Source organism: Falco naumanni, chromosome 5 (genome assembly GCF_017639655.2).
Source record: "Falco naumanni isolate bFalNau1 chromosome 5, bFalNau1.pat, whole genome shotgun sequence".
Classification (NCBI taxonomy): Eukaryota; Metazoa; Chordata; class Aves; order Falconiformes; family Falconidae; genus Falco; species Falco naumanni.
Genome location: NC_054058.1, coordinates 76,001,556 through 76,017,776, shown reverse-complemented (window position 1 = coordinate 76,017,776; position 16,221 = coordinate 76,001,556). Strand labels below are relative to the sequence as shown.

General features: G+C 35.1%; 2 protein-coding genes across 2 annotated transcripts in view; one reads left to right on the top strand and one right to left on the bottom strand.

The window, feature by feature from the left end:
• Positions 1-16,221, top strand: part of CCDC146 (coiled-coil domain containing 146) — a 66,299-nt gene that overhangs the window by 2,862 nt on the left and 47,216 nt on the right. The window lies entirely within an intron of this gene.
• On the bottom strand, positions 6,130-11,753 carry FGL2 (fibrinogen like 2). Its single transcript, XM_040593902.1, has 2 exons — positions 11,063-11,753; positions 6,130-8,315 (listed from the first exon to the last, which is right to left on the bottom strand). The coding sequence occupies exons 1-2, from the start codon at positions 11,673-11,675 to the stop codon at positions 7,609-7,611; spliced, it is 1,320 nt and encodes a 439-aa protein (XP_040449836.1). The 5' UTR covers positions 11,676-11,753; the 3' UTR covers positions 6,130-7,608.

The following is a 16,221-nucleotide window of genomic DNA, read 5'->3' as shown; positions in this document are numbered from 1 at the left end:
GTAATCTAATTCTTAAAAGACAGCAAAAATTTATTGAATTTTGTTACGTACATTGTCTAAATTTCAAGAGCTGTTGATTTTATAAAATGAGTATTTACTGGTAGCTAGCTTCAGCAAAATGGTTTGCATTTATACTCATCCTTTGCATGCAAATTTATGGGTTTTTTTTCAATAGATAATAATACAATACATTTTACCTCTTCCTTTACCCTTATGTCATTCTTGATACAACACTATTACTGCTAAAGCAGCTCAGGACATACTGAAATTGCCATTTGAACAGAAAAAGCAACAGAACATGACATGAAACTGGATTAAATGCTCAAAATGACAAGATTAGGCAGAGTGAAAATAACAAAGACTCATTAAAAAATTGCCTCCTACCCACGCTCATAATTTCTGTTCCCGTCATTTTTGCCCTTCCTTGCATTGTTATAGTTGCGTTTTTTCCCTTAGGACACTCAGGTCATTCTTTCCTTTCCTCCACCTGATCCAAGCTTTCTTGTTTTAGTGGGAACGTCAATAAATAAAACATCGCTTGTCATAATGATGCTGTTGATATTTAGTTTGTAATCTATTGCAGTCTTCAACTCCTTTTCTGTTGCTTAATTTTTGTTTTGTTACCCAAATCACAGTTACTCCCAGACACAAAAAGACCTACTCTATACATCTTTCCAGCTGGATAGTGAATAGACAGCTGTGCTCCAGGAACAGTTTTTCATCCACTTTGTCTTTGCAAGATTTCAAAGATATAACAAAGTTGATGAATTGCTTACAAAACCTACTGGTTCATCTTTTTTGATTAAAGAGACTATAAAAAACCTAGTATTCTTCAGGTTCTTTTATTTAGAAGAAGTCAGTCATGGAGCCTAGTATCTTTTAATTCTAATAATTCCATTTATTTATAAATTGGGTACAAGCTCTTCTTTTTCTGGGGAAAGAAAAAAGATAAATCACATGGTGGGATGGTAGTTTCTCCTAGTTTGTATTTATCTTTTTCAGTTAGTATTGTATTAGCAGTTCTTGTTAGACTTTACTCAAGAGTAATGTCTCTGAGCTTTTCTATGCTGTGCTCTTTCTTTCTCTTCTTTTTGTTGGTATGTTCTTGGGTTAGAAAGATAGTTGTTAGTTCATTCAAATGTATACCTTAATTTTTAAAACAATACCAGATGAAGGATTCTGCAACATTAAGTCTTGCATGTCTTTGTAGTGCATGCTATGAGGGAGCTATCCATTCCATAAAATAGTGTGTTTGTGAAAGAAAAGTGCTTTACTATTTACTAGATACAGTGAGCGGGTACCCTGTTTGGAAAATATCATAATAATGCCTTTCTGCTAATGAACATCATCTGTTTATTTGCTACATCTAAACCTGCAGAAGAATAAACTCCTTTGGGTGTTTTCTCTGATTTGTCTAAATCAGACCGTTGCAATCTGTATCTTATAAAGATAAAATGAACTGTCCCCCCCCCACCTGATGCCACCAGCAAATCTTTCATTTGCGCAGCATTTTTTTAATGGAAATTGTAACTATCATGCTAATATTTCTTTTTGCTGGTGTCAAAGAGTCCTATTGTCACTATCTGTCAGGAAGCAGAAAAGAACCTTTCATGAATATTTGTCATGACTATTTTGAAATTTGGAGTCTTTCTGAGATTAATGAACTTCTTACCCCTGACTGCCAAAAGCGGTTGAACTGCTAATGAAGATGTTAACCAAAACTCTGGTTCTACTGGAAACACAGAAAAATCTCCATGTTTACCAAAAAATGAACAGTATTGTGACAAAGACTCCTCAGGCAAAATTTGCTTCTGCTGATCTGATGCTGATTCATGTGGATCTGCTAGCTGGAAAAGCTTTAATGTCATGGAATGATGCATATATTCAGTGTTTGAATGTGGTTTAAGGGGGGAAAGGTACTTTTCATTTTTCTCTTTTTCTCATCTGTGCTGCAGGAAAGAAGACAAAATCACATAAAGATTTGCTACAACTTTCAAATATAAATACTAATCATTTAATCTGTTTCTTCAGTGGTATTCCAACATCTAACAATGCCACTCTAGAAAATATAGTCTTTTCCAATTTCTTTTGCTAACAAGCTGTTTTTTAATTTTCTCCTAACTTAGGCTAAATGGTAAGTGTAAACAACTTCCCTTTAAAAAAAAAAAATAAAAAAAATCAATACATCTTTAAATGAAAAATGTACTAGAAAAGCTAGCTTGGTAGACTAAGATAAAAACTTCTTATATGAGAACCAATTTAATTTCTGTTCACCTACACGTACTGTAGTGTGCTTTCTAGTCTTATAAAGTATGATCATCAGTATATTTTTGCATGGTAACCATAGCAGTGGGTAATTTGTTTCAGTACTCTCCAAACATGTATGAGCTCTATCCAAGACTTAAAAATCTTAACACAGCTGTTAAATGCAAACTTTTCAAACTTAAGCTGATCCTGGCACACTGCACTTTATATGCTTCAAAGGCTCCTGACACAACAAAAAAGGTGTATAAGTATGTTGGCACAGACAGCAAAGACAGATCTTGCCTCCACCTCAGAGGAATCTGACTACTAATTAAATAAACCTTTTTTAACTTAGTTAATACGGTCACTGTTGGAGTCAGCTAGGGATGATAATGTGTCTGTAAGCTGAAGTCTGGGGTTTTCTACAACAGCTTTCAGCAAGCAAGCAATGGTTTGCATAGTGAATGTTAAAGCACTTGGTGGTAGTGATAGGAAAGTTGATTGTTCGAATTGATGGTAACGCCTATAAAAAGCTATAGAGGAGTGGGGTGAATTTACAGATGCTTTTAAACAGCAGGAGTGGGAGCAGAGCCAGAGTAATATGCTCTTTCTATTGAGAGATTCTTTTTACTACTAGCAGGTGACATTGTGAGGGAACAAGGCCAGGAAGCTGTTGGATGTGTTTAGATTATCACAAAGCAGGTGGTATTTCTGTTCATTCCTGAAAAGCATGTTTGAAAGCATTTATGATGTGTCGTTTCTTCTATGCTGTTATAAAGCCAAGTGCAAATTTCATGCCACACAGGAGAATCACAGCTCCCTAAATAACTTTTAACTGCAGCATCTTCTTGTGTTTTGGCCTTTTCCCAACAATTTCTGCAACTTGTGAGGCTTAACAAGACAAGCATATTGCTGTCATGTTCCAAATCTATCTCCCTCTTCCCATTTTCTCACCCAAAGTATGTATTTGAGACCTGATATTCCAAAACAGGGTGATCATGTACTAAAATTGTAAGTCTACCTGGCCTTGGCTTACAATGTTTACATCAACACAACCATGTGATGAGCAAGTTGGAGCACTGTTAACCAAACACACATTCGGTAAAAATGCCCAGCGGTGGAGAATCATTTGTTAGATGGATTAGATTACTTTACATGTTAAAAAGTTAATTTCTGGTTTACTTTTTCAAAAACACCTTTTTTCCAAATGCTCCTTAATGAACAGAGGCTTAAAGATTTGCCTGAGACTCTTTATCTTTGGGTTTAGTATATAGAAATTGAGCTGCAGAGGTAAGCAGGGGGGATTTTGTACTCTCTCCGAAGCGAGAAATGGGAATTTCTGTTTCTTGAAGTGGATCCTGCTTCTCCATAAAAATCATTGTCTCCATGTAATTGCTAAAAAATAGGTATCTAAAACTTGTTATTTTCTATTGTGTAATTCTAAATGTTGGCATAATATTTCAGTAGAAGTGCAATATTAATTAGACTTACAGTTTGTCTTGATTGTATGAACATAATTAGGCAATTGGGGATATTTTTTTCACTTACTATTTTCCACATGGAATACCCTTGTGATTCATACCCTGTTCTTGTGGCTTGCATGAGGGTTTGATTTGACACATCATCTTAAAACATTGTTTTCTGTTTCTGGTTACCATTGAGGATGATAGCCAAATGAACTTCTGGCAGAAGTACTGTAACTCCATAAAAGTTTCATTAAAGCTGTGAATGAAAGGGTTCAGTTTAGTAGGTAGAATGTTTGCATTTAGCAGGGCCTGTGGATGGTATTGCTCAGCCATTTTTCTTTGAAACTTTTGCCAGTGTCTTTCAGGCCCATATATATCATATTCTTTTACTCTTATCTTCTGAAAAAAAAAGAGCAAGAACACATGTATAAAAATACATTCCAAATCTCTTCCTTCGTAGGCCAGTATTTAGTTCTTATCTCTTTTTCTCTATGAAAACAAACTCACATCCTTTGTTTTGATTTTTCTGTGACTCGTAAGTCATAGAAGCTAAGTAAATGTGTCACTTTCTTCTTTTGTTTGATTTTGGTTTGAGTTACAAAACACAGTGTTCTAGGTATGGATTGAGAACCGTCTTAATTTCCTTTGAAAATAATCATATAAATGCAAGTTTATTTTCCACCGAATTGTCAAACTACCTGTTTGCAACTCATACTGGGTTTGACTGTAGAGTTTCTTCAAAAACACCATTAAGGAAACAAATATTTGCATAAAAAAGGGAAGAAAAAATGTAAAAATCTCTGTTTTCAAACCTTCTTTTCATTGCTTCTCTGTTGTTTCCCCTCCCACCTTGTGTTTTTTGTTTAAGCAATGCATAGAAAGCCAAGACATTACAGTCTGCTTGGCTGATCACATTGAACAGATGGGTTTGTGCCTTTACTTTTTGGAAATAACCCATAGGAATTTTGCTAGCAAAACAAAAAAAGTTAGTAATCTTCTTCATTAAAATTCACAATTTAAATATTAGAAAGACTGAAACCACAACTGTTTTCATATGATAACCAGTGTTACATAGTTGTTCTCCATAAATTGAAAGACATGGTTTGAATTACTAAGCCTTAAGTGAAGACCAAGTGCTTTTGCTTGTATAATAAATGGTATGCTTTAATTTGGGATATTATTTCTGTTCACATGCCTTGATGAAACTTGCATGTGATATGAAAGGTTGTGTGTAATACAAAAAACAGATTAGTATGCTTCTCCTCTTGCATGTTAAAGGTACAGGTTCTGTAAACTCTTGATCAGACAATTACTTTTTCTTTTCCAAAATATGAATAGTTTCAAAAAGATGTCTGAGATTTCAGCCTTTGGTATTTTTTGGCAGCTGAAGTGTCATAAACTGGATCTCTTAAGTACTGTCATTACTAGCAATTACTATCCTGGCATGTCACATTGTCATCTTTGTTGGTCATCTAAAGTTATCTGTGTTTTCTTATTGGTTCAGTTTTTACAGAAAAACAATAAAATAATTTAGGAGATTTTTTTTTATAGTCCCCCATAAGCATGCATGACAGTAGTACAGTTTTAAGTGTGACTTAATTTTATTACACCAAAGAAAAATAAAAATAATGCTTGCAAGAAGTAGATGGAGTTACACTTTGTAAAACTAGTAGACACTGACAAAGATTCAGCTACAACAGTTCCAGGCAGGTAATACTCAGATTTGTGTAACAGCATTACTCTTCCTTTCTCTTCTTTTTTTTTTTTTCCTTTTTATCCCACCTACCCACCCACCCCCCTTTTAAAAGTCATCAGACAAGGCTTTTTTAGGTGATGTTAGTCACATTTGCTTATTCTGTAAAATTTCTGTGTTTTATGAAGTTTCCTTTAAACAGGATAAAAAAAGGACAGTTTCTCTTCTAACAACTTAGCAGGAAAAAGACATTTTCAAGTAGAAGCTTATAGATACTCCTAAGTCATACTTAGCTAGTTACCATATAATGAATAGGAGCAAATTGTGCATTTAATGCAAAATGATTAAATATAATCATATGCAATTAGATATTTGCTCTTCTAACCAATACTTCATAAGTTGCTTTTTTTCGTTTAGAAAATAATTTTTTATCCCAAAATAAATATTCTATAGATTCAAAACATGTTTTCAAGCAAAGATTATACGTCTCGCAATAAAAATTTTCTATTGCTCTTTAAAATTGAAATATAATAAACCAAATAACACCTCACACCAAAATGTCCTTCAGAGTATTTACTTCCGTAAAAAAATATATATATTAATATTTTACAATTTAGCAATTGCCAGTGTTGCTCATTTTCATGACTTGTAATCATAATAGTTCTTGTTACAATCTTAAAAAAACAGTAAATGTCATATTTTTAAAGTTTTAGGTCAACTGTATGCTTTTTTTTTTTTTTTTTTGGTATGTCTCCTTTAATCAAAAAAGCTATGCCAGCAAAGGCCACACTTTAACGGGTAAAGAAATGCGGTCTTGTATAGTTTGTCTGCATCTACAGATTGGTGAGAGCAATATGGCAAAATAGCCTCTTGCTAAGGTAAATTGCACCTGTGCTCAGGATGTTAGGCAGTGGTTGTAAAGGCATGTCCTTTTTAGGGCAGGCAATACATACGTGTGGTCAAATTTGTGCTCACTATCTACAATGTGAGCTTTAATAATATTATCTCTAATTTGCGCTTCCTGGAATATTTGAAAATTTGTTTCATTTTTTATATTTTAGAATAAAAAAATATTTCACATATTCTCGTTTATATTTATAATTGCCAGTGTGGTGTTCATGTTTTCTGGCTACAAATAGGATACACAGAAAATGGGGACAACACAATCTTTTAATATCTTACAAAATATTTATAATCCTTCTTAATTGTACCTAATTGTCTAGTCTAATTGTACTTAGAGTGAGAAGTACTTAAATGAGAGCTTAAGTCTTTACAAGAGCGATCTTGTGACGTTTGGCTTATATAAAAGATTCAGGAGAAAATAGTGCTGGAAACTCTTATTGTACGTATTTAGAGGCATTAATGCAAAGACATGGGTTCTTTTTGATGTGTCTTCTTCTTACCTGTCACCTGCTTATATAAATGTGCAATAAGCTATATAATGGCTCCTTTCTCCCACAGACAAATAGGACCTTGAACTTGATTGGAGGAACCATAGTATGCAAGAATGTTGTCTTTCATTACGTGTTCTCTATGTTAGTTCCGCTGCTTGTATTCAGTTCTTCCACCAACCTTTTTTGAACAATCTTTGATAAAGAGGATAAGATTTTCTAGGTTTTCTTCAAGGCTTTTTTGGTGTCTTTGGGCAAACCATGTGTCCTTCTGTTTTCTAGTCCTTTAAATATAATAATTTGTAGTACTTTTCCTAACTTATATTGATATTGCTATGGTATACCTTTTAAAATGTGAAGGATAGATGATAGAAAAAGTCAGAGAGACTGATTTTCATTCTGAGTGTTGACAAATGTATATGTTATCAATTATACCTCTGAGTTATTTGCAGGTTAAAATGTAGGTGTTCATTCAGACACAGTTTATGGAAGACCATTTAAAAGTTTTAAATCATAAAATGTGTTATATCACAGTCAGTAAAAGCACCAGAAGCAATATTTAGAATATTTACATAACGATACCAAGACTTAACCTGTGCTAAGTTTTAGCAATAACTATTCAGAAACATTCATGCTGTTTTTAATTCGTTATATGAGTCAAATCAGCTCTAAACATTTCTGTGGAAGTATGTTGTTTTGTCTAGAACTATTTTATGCCAAACATAACTGAATACTTGAATTCAGAATATAATACTGAGTAAGCATGATTTTGAGTGCAATCCAATGCAAACTATTTAAAGAGAAAGCTATATAATTACCGCTCAAAACTTTTGGGCCTGATCATGATTTTTACTGATTTGAAGGCTTGCCTATATCCACTGGGCATATCATCAGAAATACCGTGCCATGTACCCCAGAAAATGCCATTGCGAACACCTTTGTATTTCTTGTGGTAGTACTTGCCGTTGAGGTTGGCAGACAAGCATGCATCAAACCACCAGCCAGAGCTGTAATATGCTCCACAGTTTCCTGAAGGATACCTGTCATTGTCCTTGTCCGGAGTCGTAAAGAACTTTTGATCGTGGTTATAATGCCTGCTGTAGTGAAGGGCATCTCCTGCTGTGCCGCTGTAGCCGTGAACACTTAGACGGTACTTTAGATATTCGTTGGCCACGTAGAAGTGTTCGTATTTTGCATATTCTCTGATACCATTGAAATCTTCAAGTTCAATTCTCAGTTGCATTTCTTGGCTCTTTGTCAGGAGGTGAATTTTGTCATTCCCCAGCCAAAATTCCCTGCTGAGGTTTCCAAAGCCATTTTTGTAGTCGTTCCAGGTTCTGTTAAAGTTAGTGCTGCCGTCCTGACGCCGTTGCAGCACTGTCCAGCCACCTCCATGTGTTTGCATGTCACAGTAAACTTCAAAGCTATCATTTCTGGGGTCAGGGCTAATCCTGTAGATTCCATTACTCCTTCTGCCTGCTGTGTAATGATCAGCACAGTCTCTCTGCATTATTTGCATAACTGGTGGAAGAACAGATAATGTTAGAATAAACATGATTTAATTTTAAAAATAAACATTTCTTTAATCCATGCTGAAGTGGCATACAGAACTAGAGTTGGAGAGACTTCTACATAAGAAATGGTATTACAGCAGTTTCAGTTCTAGGGAGAAACAGGGTTTTTCCATCAGGTTTACTCTATTATAGGTGCTACTTGGGATCTCTGCACTGGCTAGCTGTCAAAAAATCTCAGCTAAATTGTTTTTTGTAGCAAAACTGCCTAATACAGGGGCATTTTGATTTTCTCTTTCCCTTTTCTCCCTTTCTCTACTCTTTGTTCTTTCATTACCTCCTGTAAATTCAGCCTCATTTCTTCAGTCCATATTTCTAATGCTTTGTGGTTACACACTTGCTGCTCTCTGTGTTTAAATGTATACCATCACACCCTGTCTGCAATTTAAATCTTAATCTGGCAGTATGTCAGAGAAAAAGCTTTGTCCATATGGGAATGACTTAAACCTGGCTATTGTTCAGTTAACATCGTTTGATACCTAACATAACATCATTAGGAATGTTTCATGTGTTAATGTTGACTGTATTTTAGGGAGCAGGAAAAAAATGTAATAAAACAGTCTCATCTATTGTAGTAATACTGTTATTCCTAGAAAGACAAAGCTAGAAAAGTGACAGTGCTTTCGTGTGTATGTGGCTTTGCTGGCTTTACAGTAAGGAAAAGTTTTAGCATCTACTGTTAACACAGCTTTTTCTCACCAATGGGTGATGTATTTTATTCAGAAGAAAAATACCCCCAGGTTTTTTCCTGCAGATTGAAAATCCATTTTTGATCCACAGTGTCATCCAGTGTGCAAAGGTCATTGTGCTCAAAAAGGCATGGTATTCTAATTCCATGTTCTTAAGTGATACAGAGAGGTCCTACAAGTTCTCAGTTAAGAGTCAAAACCTTAATGTTCATTCCTATTGCAGATTTGAATTTATGGGCATGTTCATTTGCAGGCTTGAGTTGCATATTTTTCCTAGCAAATTTAAACAATTAAACTGCTTCTTGAAAGAGAGGAGCATTCTCAGGCTTCACTGGAGAATAAGACTTGGGATTCCTTGTTTGCCAGTACTGAAAATTAGACATCTATGAAAGCACGAAGTATCAGAATCAAAGGCTTAAAAGCTAAATCTAAATACAGAGTACATTCTTATTTATTTCACTGAACTTTGTGTAAGTTCTTTGGTGGACTAAGTTTCAGAGTAGATACTGACAGAGAACATACATTTCAGATACAAAGCTTTTATAATCAAATTCAACTCCTATTTAGGTAAAGTTTTGCTATTTGTTTCAGTGGATGCAGGAATAGCTGCTGTGTAGGAAAAAGTTGTAGCTGTTATGCTTGCTAGTCTTCATATTGCTGCTACAAACACTTAGCATCAGTTACTGTAAAATATAAGGAAAATCTACATGATCATATGCTATGAACAGTACCCAACATTTCAGTGTGAAAAATATCTAAAACTAATTTAGTCTGTTATGAAGTTCTTACTGTACCTGAATTTGATTCATTTCACATTAGCAATATACCAAATATCACTCTCTTGTGTGTGAATGTTTATCTGAATTAAATTGATTTATACTGATTTATATCTGATTTAAGCTGATTGTTGATTTAGTAAAAGCATTACCTTTATTATTACTCATTTGCTCTTTTCACACTTGCAAGAATTTCAGCTGTACATGCACTGTACCATCTGCATATGTCCTTCAATTTTCAGTATGAGTAGACAGAATAACAGTTTTATTTTAAACTTGAATGCTAACCCACAGAGGCTTAAAAACTGAAATGTGGCCTGACCTTTCTTTGCTTTATCTCTAGAAAGCCCTGTCTTCACATGTATCATATCTAAGTGATAGAATACACTGACAATCTAGTGAATATTTCTTGTTTTCAGAGATTCTTACATGTAATATAAAACTTTGACAATAAAAAACACCTCAATCTTCTCTTAATAACTTTAGGCAGAAATTACTACTTCTATTTCTTAATTAGGAGAACTGTAAAAGAAGAAAGTGTTTTCAGTGATAACACCTGTTCTCTGTTTTATATTGCTTATATATTAGCTTCATGCTAAGGGTATAGTATTAAAATGATTGTACATATATTACGCACTTGAAAAATATTGTTAATAAGCTTTTGTAGCTGAACCTTTCAGTTAATTGCTGTGATGATAGAAAAATTATTTTTATTATCCATCTGTTAAAAAACGAAACCTTTTACTAGATTCCCTTGATGTTTAATAAGGGCCTTCAGACCTCTTCAGAATAGTTGCAATTTCACATTGAAAAAAAACCAAGCCGTTTTCCAAGGCACACCTAGAGAAAATTAACCCTTCTCATTCAAAGAGAAAATATGTGTAGTTCACTGATGTTCAGTATCCTTAATAAAGGGTAGTGCTGTGTAAAATAGCTAATTTTTCACGTTTACGGATTGAATTGCAAAACCAAAGTCCTTTGAAAATTCCTGTTTTAAATCCCATAATAAAGTCCAGTTCTAGGAGGCACTGAACACCTGCAGCTCTCAGTAACCCTCTAGTGGCAGCTGAAATGTTTTACAGGAGTATAAATAAACACTGAAGGAACAAGTATTTAACTTGTAAAGTTAGTAACACAGCTATTTGGTTAAAACATATTTTAAATTGTTTAGCTAATGTTTGTAAAATGCACAGACACTTTATACAGTCAATAAGAATGAACAGGTTACATACCAGGTCTCGGTTGCATTGCTGGACATTTGGAAGAACATTTGTAATCAAGGCTGTTCACAACAAAAGTCAGATTAGCAACTTTGCTGTCAACATAATGTTCCACATTGTTCATATTTATGTGGCTCATCTTCTCTAAACGACCCTGAAGTGTCTGAATCTGGCTCTTTGCATTTTTCAAGCTGATTGCCATTCTGTTAACTTTGCTTTGCAGTTCCTTTACTCTGTTATCTTGGATTTTGTTGTTTTCTGCTGGAGTTTCTGCATCAGGTAGCAGGAATTCATTTCTATTATTTCTTTCCTGGTTGTCATCTGCCTGCAGCTTGCAATCTTGGCAGCATTTCTTCAGCTTGTTTACTGCTTCTTTAAGGGTCTGTACTTCTTTGAGAGTCTTCTCAAGCAGTCTGAATTCTTTGGGTAACTGGATGGTCATCGGAGGCAGATTTATCTGATATGGACAATCCTCTCCTTCATCACATTTCCGATTAGTTTTGAGCTTTATAGGACAAGTCTCAGTAACTTTTTCTTTAGCATCCTCTTCATCTTCTAAAACAACTGCAAAGACATTTGTTAAAGCAAGGAGAGCTGTCAAGATTAAGTAAATGAGCAGCTTCATCTTCACAGAGAAACTAGCAGTATGAGGAAGTATGCAAAAGTGGAACAACTTTATAAGGGCAGCTTGAAGCCTGTGAGTTATCAGACTGCCTACACTGTTCTCAGAAATGGGTGGGAGTGCTTGCATCACGAGTGATTAATAGCAGAGCAAAGTAGGTAGTGCTTGCAAGAGTAGCACGTTTCAGTGAGTGTTCCTGACTCAGAACTAATGTATGCAAGCAAAATGATGAAATGCATTGTGTGCTGATTACTTAAACAGTTTAATTTCATTCCTTGTACATGTATTTTCTTTTTTGGGGGAAGAAAAAAAATCACTTAGTTCTGTGTTATATCAGTTGTCTTAATATTTGAGTGTTCTAAAAATGCTTTTCAAAACTAGATTGTAGTTTTATCATAGCAGGTAGAAAAGGTGAAAAACTGCCCCTTTCCCAGTTTGAAGTTTATCACAGCAATAGCTTCACTGATGCTCAGTTCCCTTCTTCCTAAAACTTTTTTTAACTGAATACATGTATTAATGAGAATTATTTAAATCCCAAAGCATGTTGAAACACACATACAGTTTTGGTTCTAAACATTTTTCAGGGGTCACAGACTAAGGAGGATGAGCAGCACTTTCATCTTCCCATTTTGCTTAGCACTGCTTAGAATAGTTATCTGGGATATTCATGATTTGTATGACACATCACAGTTCAAGTTCACTGTTATCTGATTCTGAGTACCTCTTATAAAACCTTTCTAAGTGAAGGGAATGGAATTTAAGTTACCCTTTCCACTCCCTGCTCTTTGATGCACGGATCCAAGCTGTTGGAGTGATTATTCAGAAAACCAAAAGCATATCCTGCCTGATGTTCTGAATAATGTCCTGAATTCTAAAGTAAGGCAGAGAGCTAGGGAAGGAGCTCCCATGGGCCCATCAGTTTGTGGTATTCTTTTCTGTATTCCTGATTTTCAGTTTCTGCTTTTCTTTTTATTGTGCCTTGTATCAGCTTGAAGAGTTAATCATGTACTTTGCATGACTAATCACACCAACTGGAATACTTCTATTGTAGGTGATGTTTGCCATGTACTTCTTCATTTTTACTCTCCAGCCACCTTTGCCATTCTCACATGGTGCCTATGCACTTTTAATGTTCAATGTCATTTTCCTTGTGCCCCAAAGCAAGGCTATATGAACGTGTCTGTGCATTCATAGCTGTCAAGAGCAAAATAACTTGCATGAGTAAAGGGTTTTCACACCAGTTCTTGTTTAATTAGTCCCATCTGAACCATTTATTTCCCTAAACACTAACTGAAATTACTCGTAATACAGATTAAACATTAAACAGACATTAGTCACACACATACACTGTAAGTTCATGATCTCTGGAATATTACTAGCTTTTTCAGAGACCACAGGTTTATACTGATAGCACAGGAGGGAAGCTTGGCAAAAAAACCTACTTGTCTAACCTGCTACAACAGTTCCTTTGGATTCCTGTATAGCACAGTGCTCTGGGCACTTTCTTGGGAAATGGGTTTTGAATCTACCTTTCCTATATTCTAAGTGAACATCCCAGAACCTGGCATGGTGCTTTTAGTTATGTGGCAAAACTGTGTATCTCTCCCTTTCAGATCATGCTAGCTCCCCAGCAATGAGGTGAAGGACACCCCCAGCTTGCGTGTAAGATACTGACACCACTTTGGTTTTATTAAAAATGCATCAAAACTGAAGTGTTTGTAACAGATTAAATGTATGATTTTAATTTGTGAGTAAAATTTTAAAATTTTTCATTTGATTAATAGGATCCTAGATTTTTTTTCTATCAGTCTAAAATCAAGTATTTCCAGAGCATTTTTCTCCTGCATGGCTCCTACTGTCAAACTGAGTAAAGTTATACCAGCCTCTTTTGAAGGGCTTTAGAAATACAATTGAATTCCTAAATGCTTGTTATTTGGGAAGCCGCATTCCCCCCACAGTGGTGTTTGTTCGGTTTGCAGTGAACTCTGCTATCTGCTGTAGGACTTGGACTGGAAATACTATTTTGTATCTGTAAAATCCTTAATAATTGTCCTTGCTTCACATCTTATGAATTGCCTGGAAATGTTTAAATGCATATCAAATGTGTTGTAGTTTATATATTGTAATTTATGACTGTTGTGCTGCATTGAAAGCCTAAAATATCATTAGAACTTAATAACTTTAAGAAGGGCAGAAATTTCTAGTGATGCTGAATGTCAAAGAAAAGAAAGTTCGGATAGTAATGTGAGATGTCTGAGCTTTTCAAACATCTTTTTCCTGAGACATTAATTCCTTGATCCATTATATACCTTCATTTACTGATAGTTACTTCCTCCCTTGGATGAGATTTCTATAATCCTGAGGTGCTCTGTTATCCTCCTGATTTTGTTATTAGTCTGATGTTCTGCTGCTAGGCTATCAGCAATCTGTTTGGAGCCTGGAAGTTCCACTTCTCCATCAGGTATCTGTATGCTTCTACCTGGGGAAGCTTTGTAATTGAGGACTGGTCATCTTGTTCTGTCACGGAATGTCCATTCCCAACAATTTGTCATCTTTCTTCTTCCATCAGGAACTCAAAGTAGTATGCTACAGCCTTTTTTGTGTGTTTTGTGCCTCTTATTTTCCTTGGGATAAATGAAGCAAACTCTTAAAAATGAGTTTTTCACAAGTCTTTGCCCTTTGAAAGGGCACTGAGCAATCTTAAACTGTAAGATGCTGATTCAGCATAACTAATGGCAGAAATATTGGATCAGATCAAAACTGAGAACTGCAGTTTGTAAACAAAGTTTCTTCCCAGATGGGGCTTTTCTCGATCCCTAGAGTATTCTGTATTATACTTCAAGCTTTAAAGTAGATAAGCAATCACGACATGCAAAAGCCAATCTTTTTCAACTGTGAAAAAGATCTAACTGAAGAACAGCTGATAGTCACAAGTGAGAATTTTCTACCAAGGTCTTTTGTTTGGTTAAAGGGCATTTTCTTGTAGCTTTTCATCTCATTTAGTCTTCATCTTCATTTTAGGAATCTATTTTTCCTTCTATGGATTGAAGAGATATCTTTAATCTCACAGACATACCTTCCTAAAGATAAAGAAAAAAAATGAGAGCTCGTGATATTCTGAAATTCTACTGAAGACTTTAATTCTGTTTCCAGAACTACCCAGTGGTTGCAAGGTTAAAGTAGTAATATATTTTGGTTTAGCAGACTTGTCTGAGGACTGTTCACACAAAGTTTATCAAAAGCAGCATGAGCCATTTCCCATGATTTTTTAGAGCAAGGGTTTTTTTCCTGGCAGATAATGGAATGTAGGTCAAATAGAAAACAACGAAGTTAAAAGACTGTAGGCAGATATTAATTTACCTAGTGACTATGGCAATTTAAAACATGACAGCTTGCCATCTGTTTGATTTCTGCTTTGTCCTGGGAGTTAACATCTACTGCAGAAGAGTTGTTGCAAAACATCCAGATTTGTGTAAGCAGTTCAAACAATTAATATGAACAAACCTGAAGCACATCTGGGTTCATTCGTATAAATAATTTTGGAGGTGAGGTAGGATGTATCAAAATTCAACAGCTGCAGTAATATTTTTTATTTTTTTGTTGACTTCAGTGATTCTGTGATACATTTGGTTGAGACGAAAGGTAATTAGATTAATTTTCAGTTTTACCCACAATGTGGAATATATACCTAAAATTCATACTAGAAACAAATTCTAATTTAGGAGTGGTTTTGATTAATTCAGTTGTTTTCTTTTTTAATTAAGTAGTCTTTCTTCATGCAAGCAGTCTTTATGTTGTCCACTGGACTGTGTGACTGTCTGTTCAACTTCCTCACGCATCGATGAGAACACGTCAGGACACAGAAAGGCAGGCAGTCCTATTCCATTTGATTTTAATTGTTAATACTCTTATTGAGATACAGATTACATAGGACTAGTAACCGTGTAAATTTCCTATCTGTTTAATTTGGTCTTTGTTTTATTTATGAATTATGGCAACGCGTAGAAATGCAACACTGGCATAGAATGTAAATAGTAGATAACGTATTTATATAAGCAATTGTAAATGTAATACATATTACAAAACTCATGATTAAAGAATGTCACTCTTTCTGTTAAGGTGAGGACTATATTTGTAAAGAAATAGATCCTTTAAAGCAAATTCCAATTTATTCTGTTTCTCCAATGACACCTGAAGATCTGCCTGCTCAAAATCTAGAATTTACTGCTGAATATTTCCTTTATCTGTAGCCATGGAAGGCGATGTAGTTGGCTAAGTGTATGGAGAAAAAAAACCAGCATACCCTCTTAAGAATGGTGACAAACCAAATACAAAAGCCTCTCCAACTCCAATAAAACCAATCTTAGCTGGTCTAAGACTGTACCGATTACTCAGTATCCTCCTCCTGAGAGTCACAGCCACACAGGAGGCAGCAGGAAAGCTGTCTCCTTTCCTGAAATGCCTATCTTACTAGTCTCTTATCCCCTCTCTTCTACTGAGCCATGCAAGACACAATTGGCCAGATGCAGTATTTCCTCACCCACTGTAT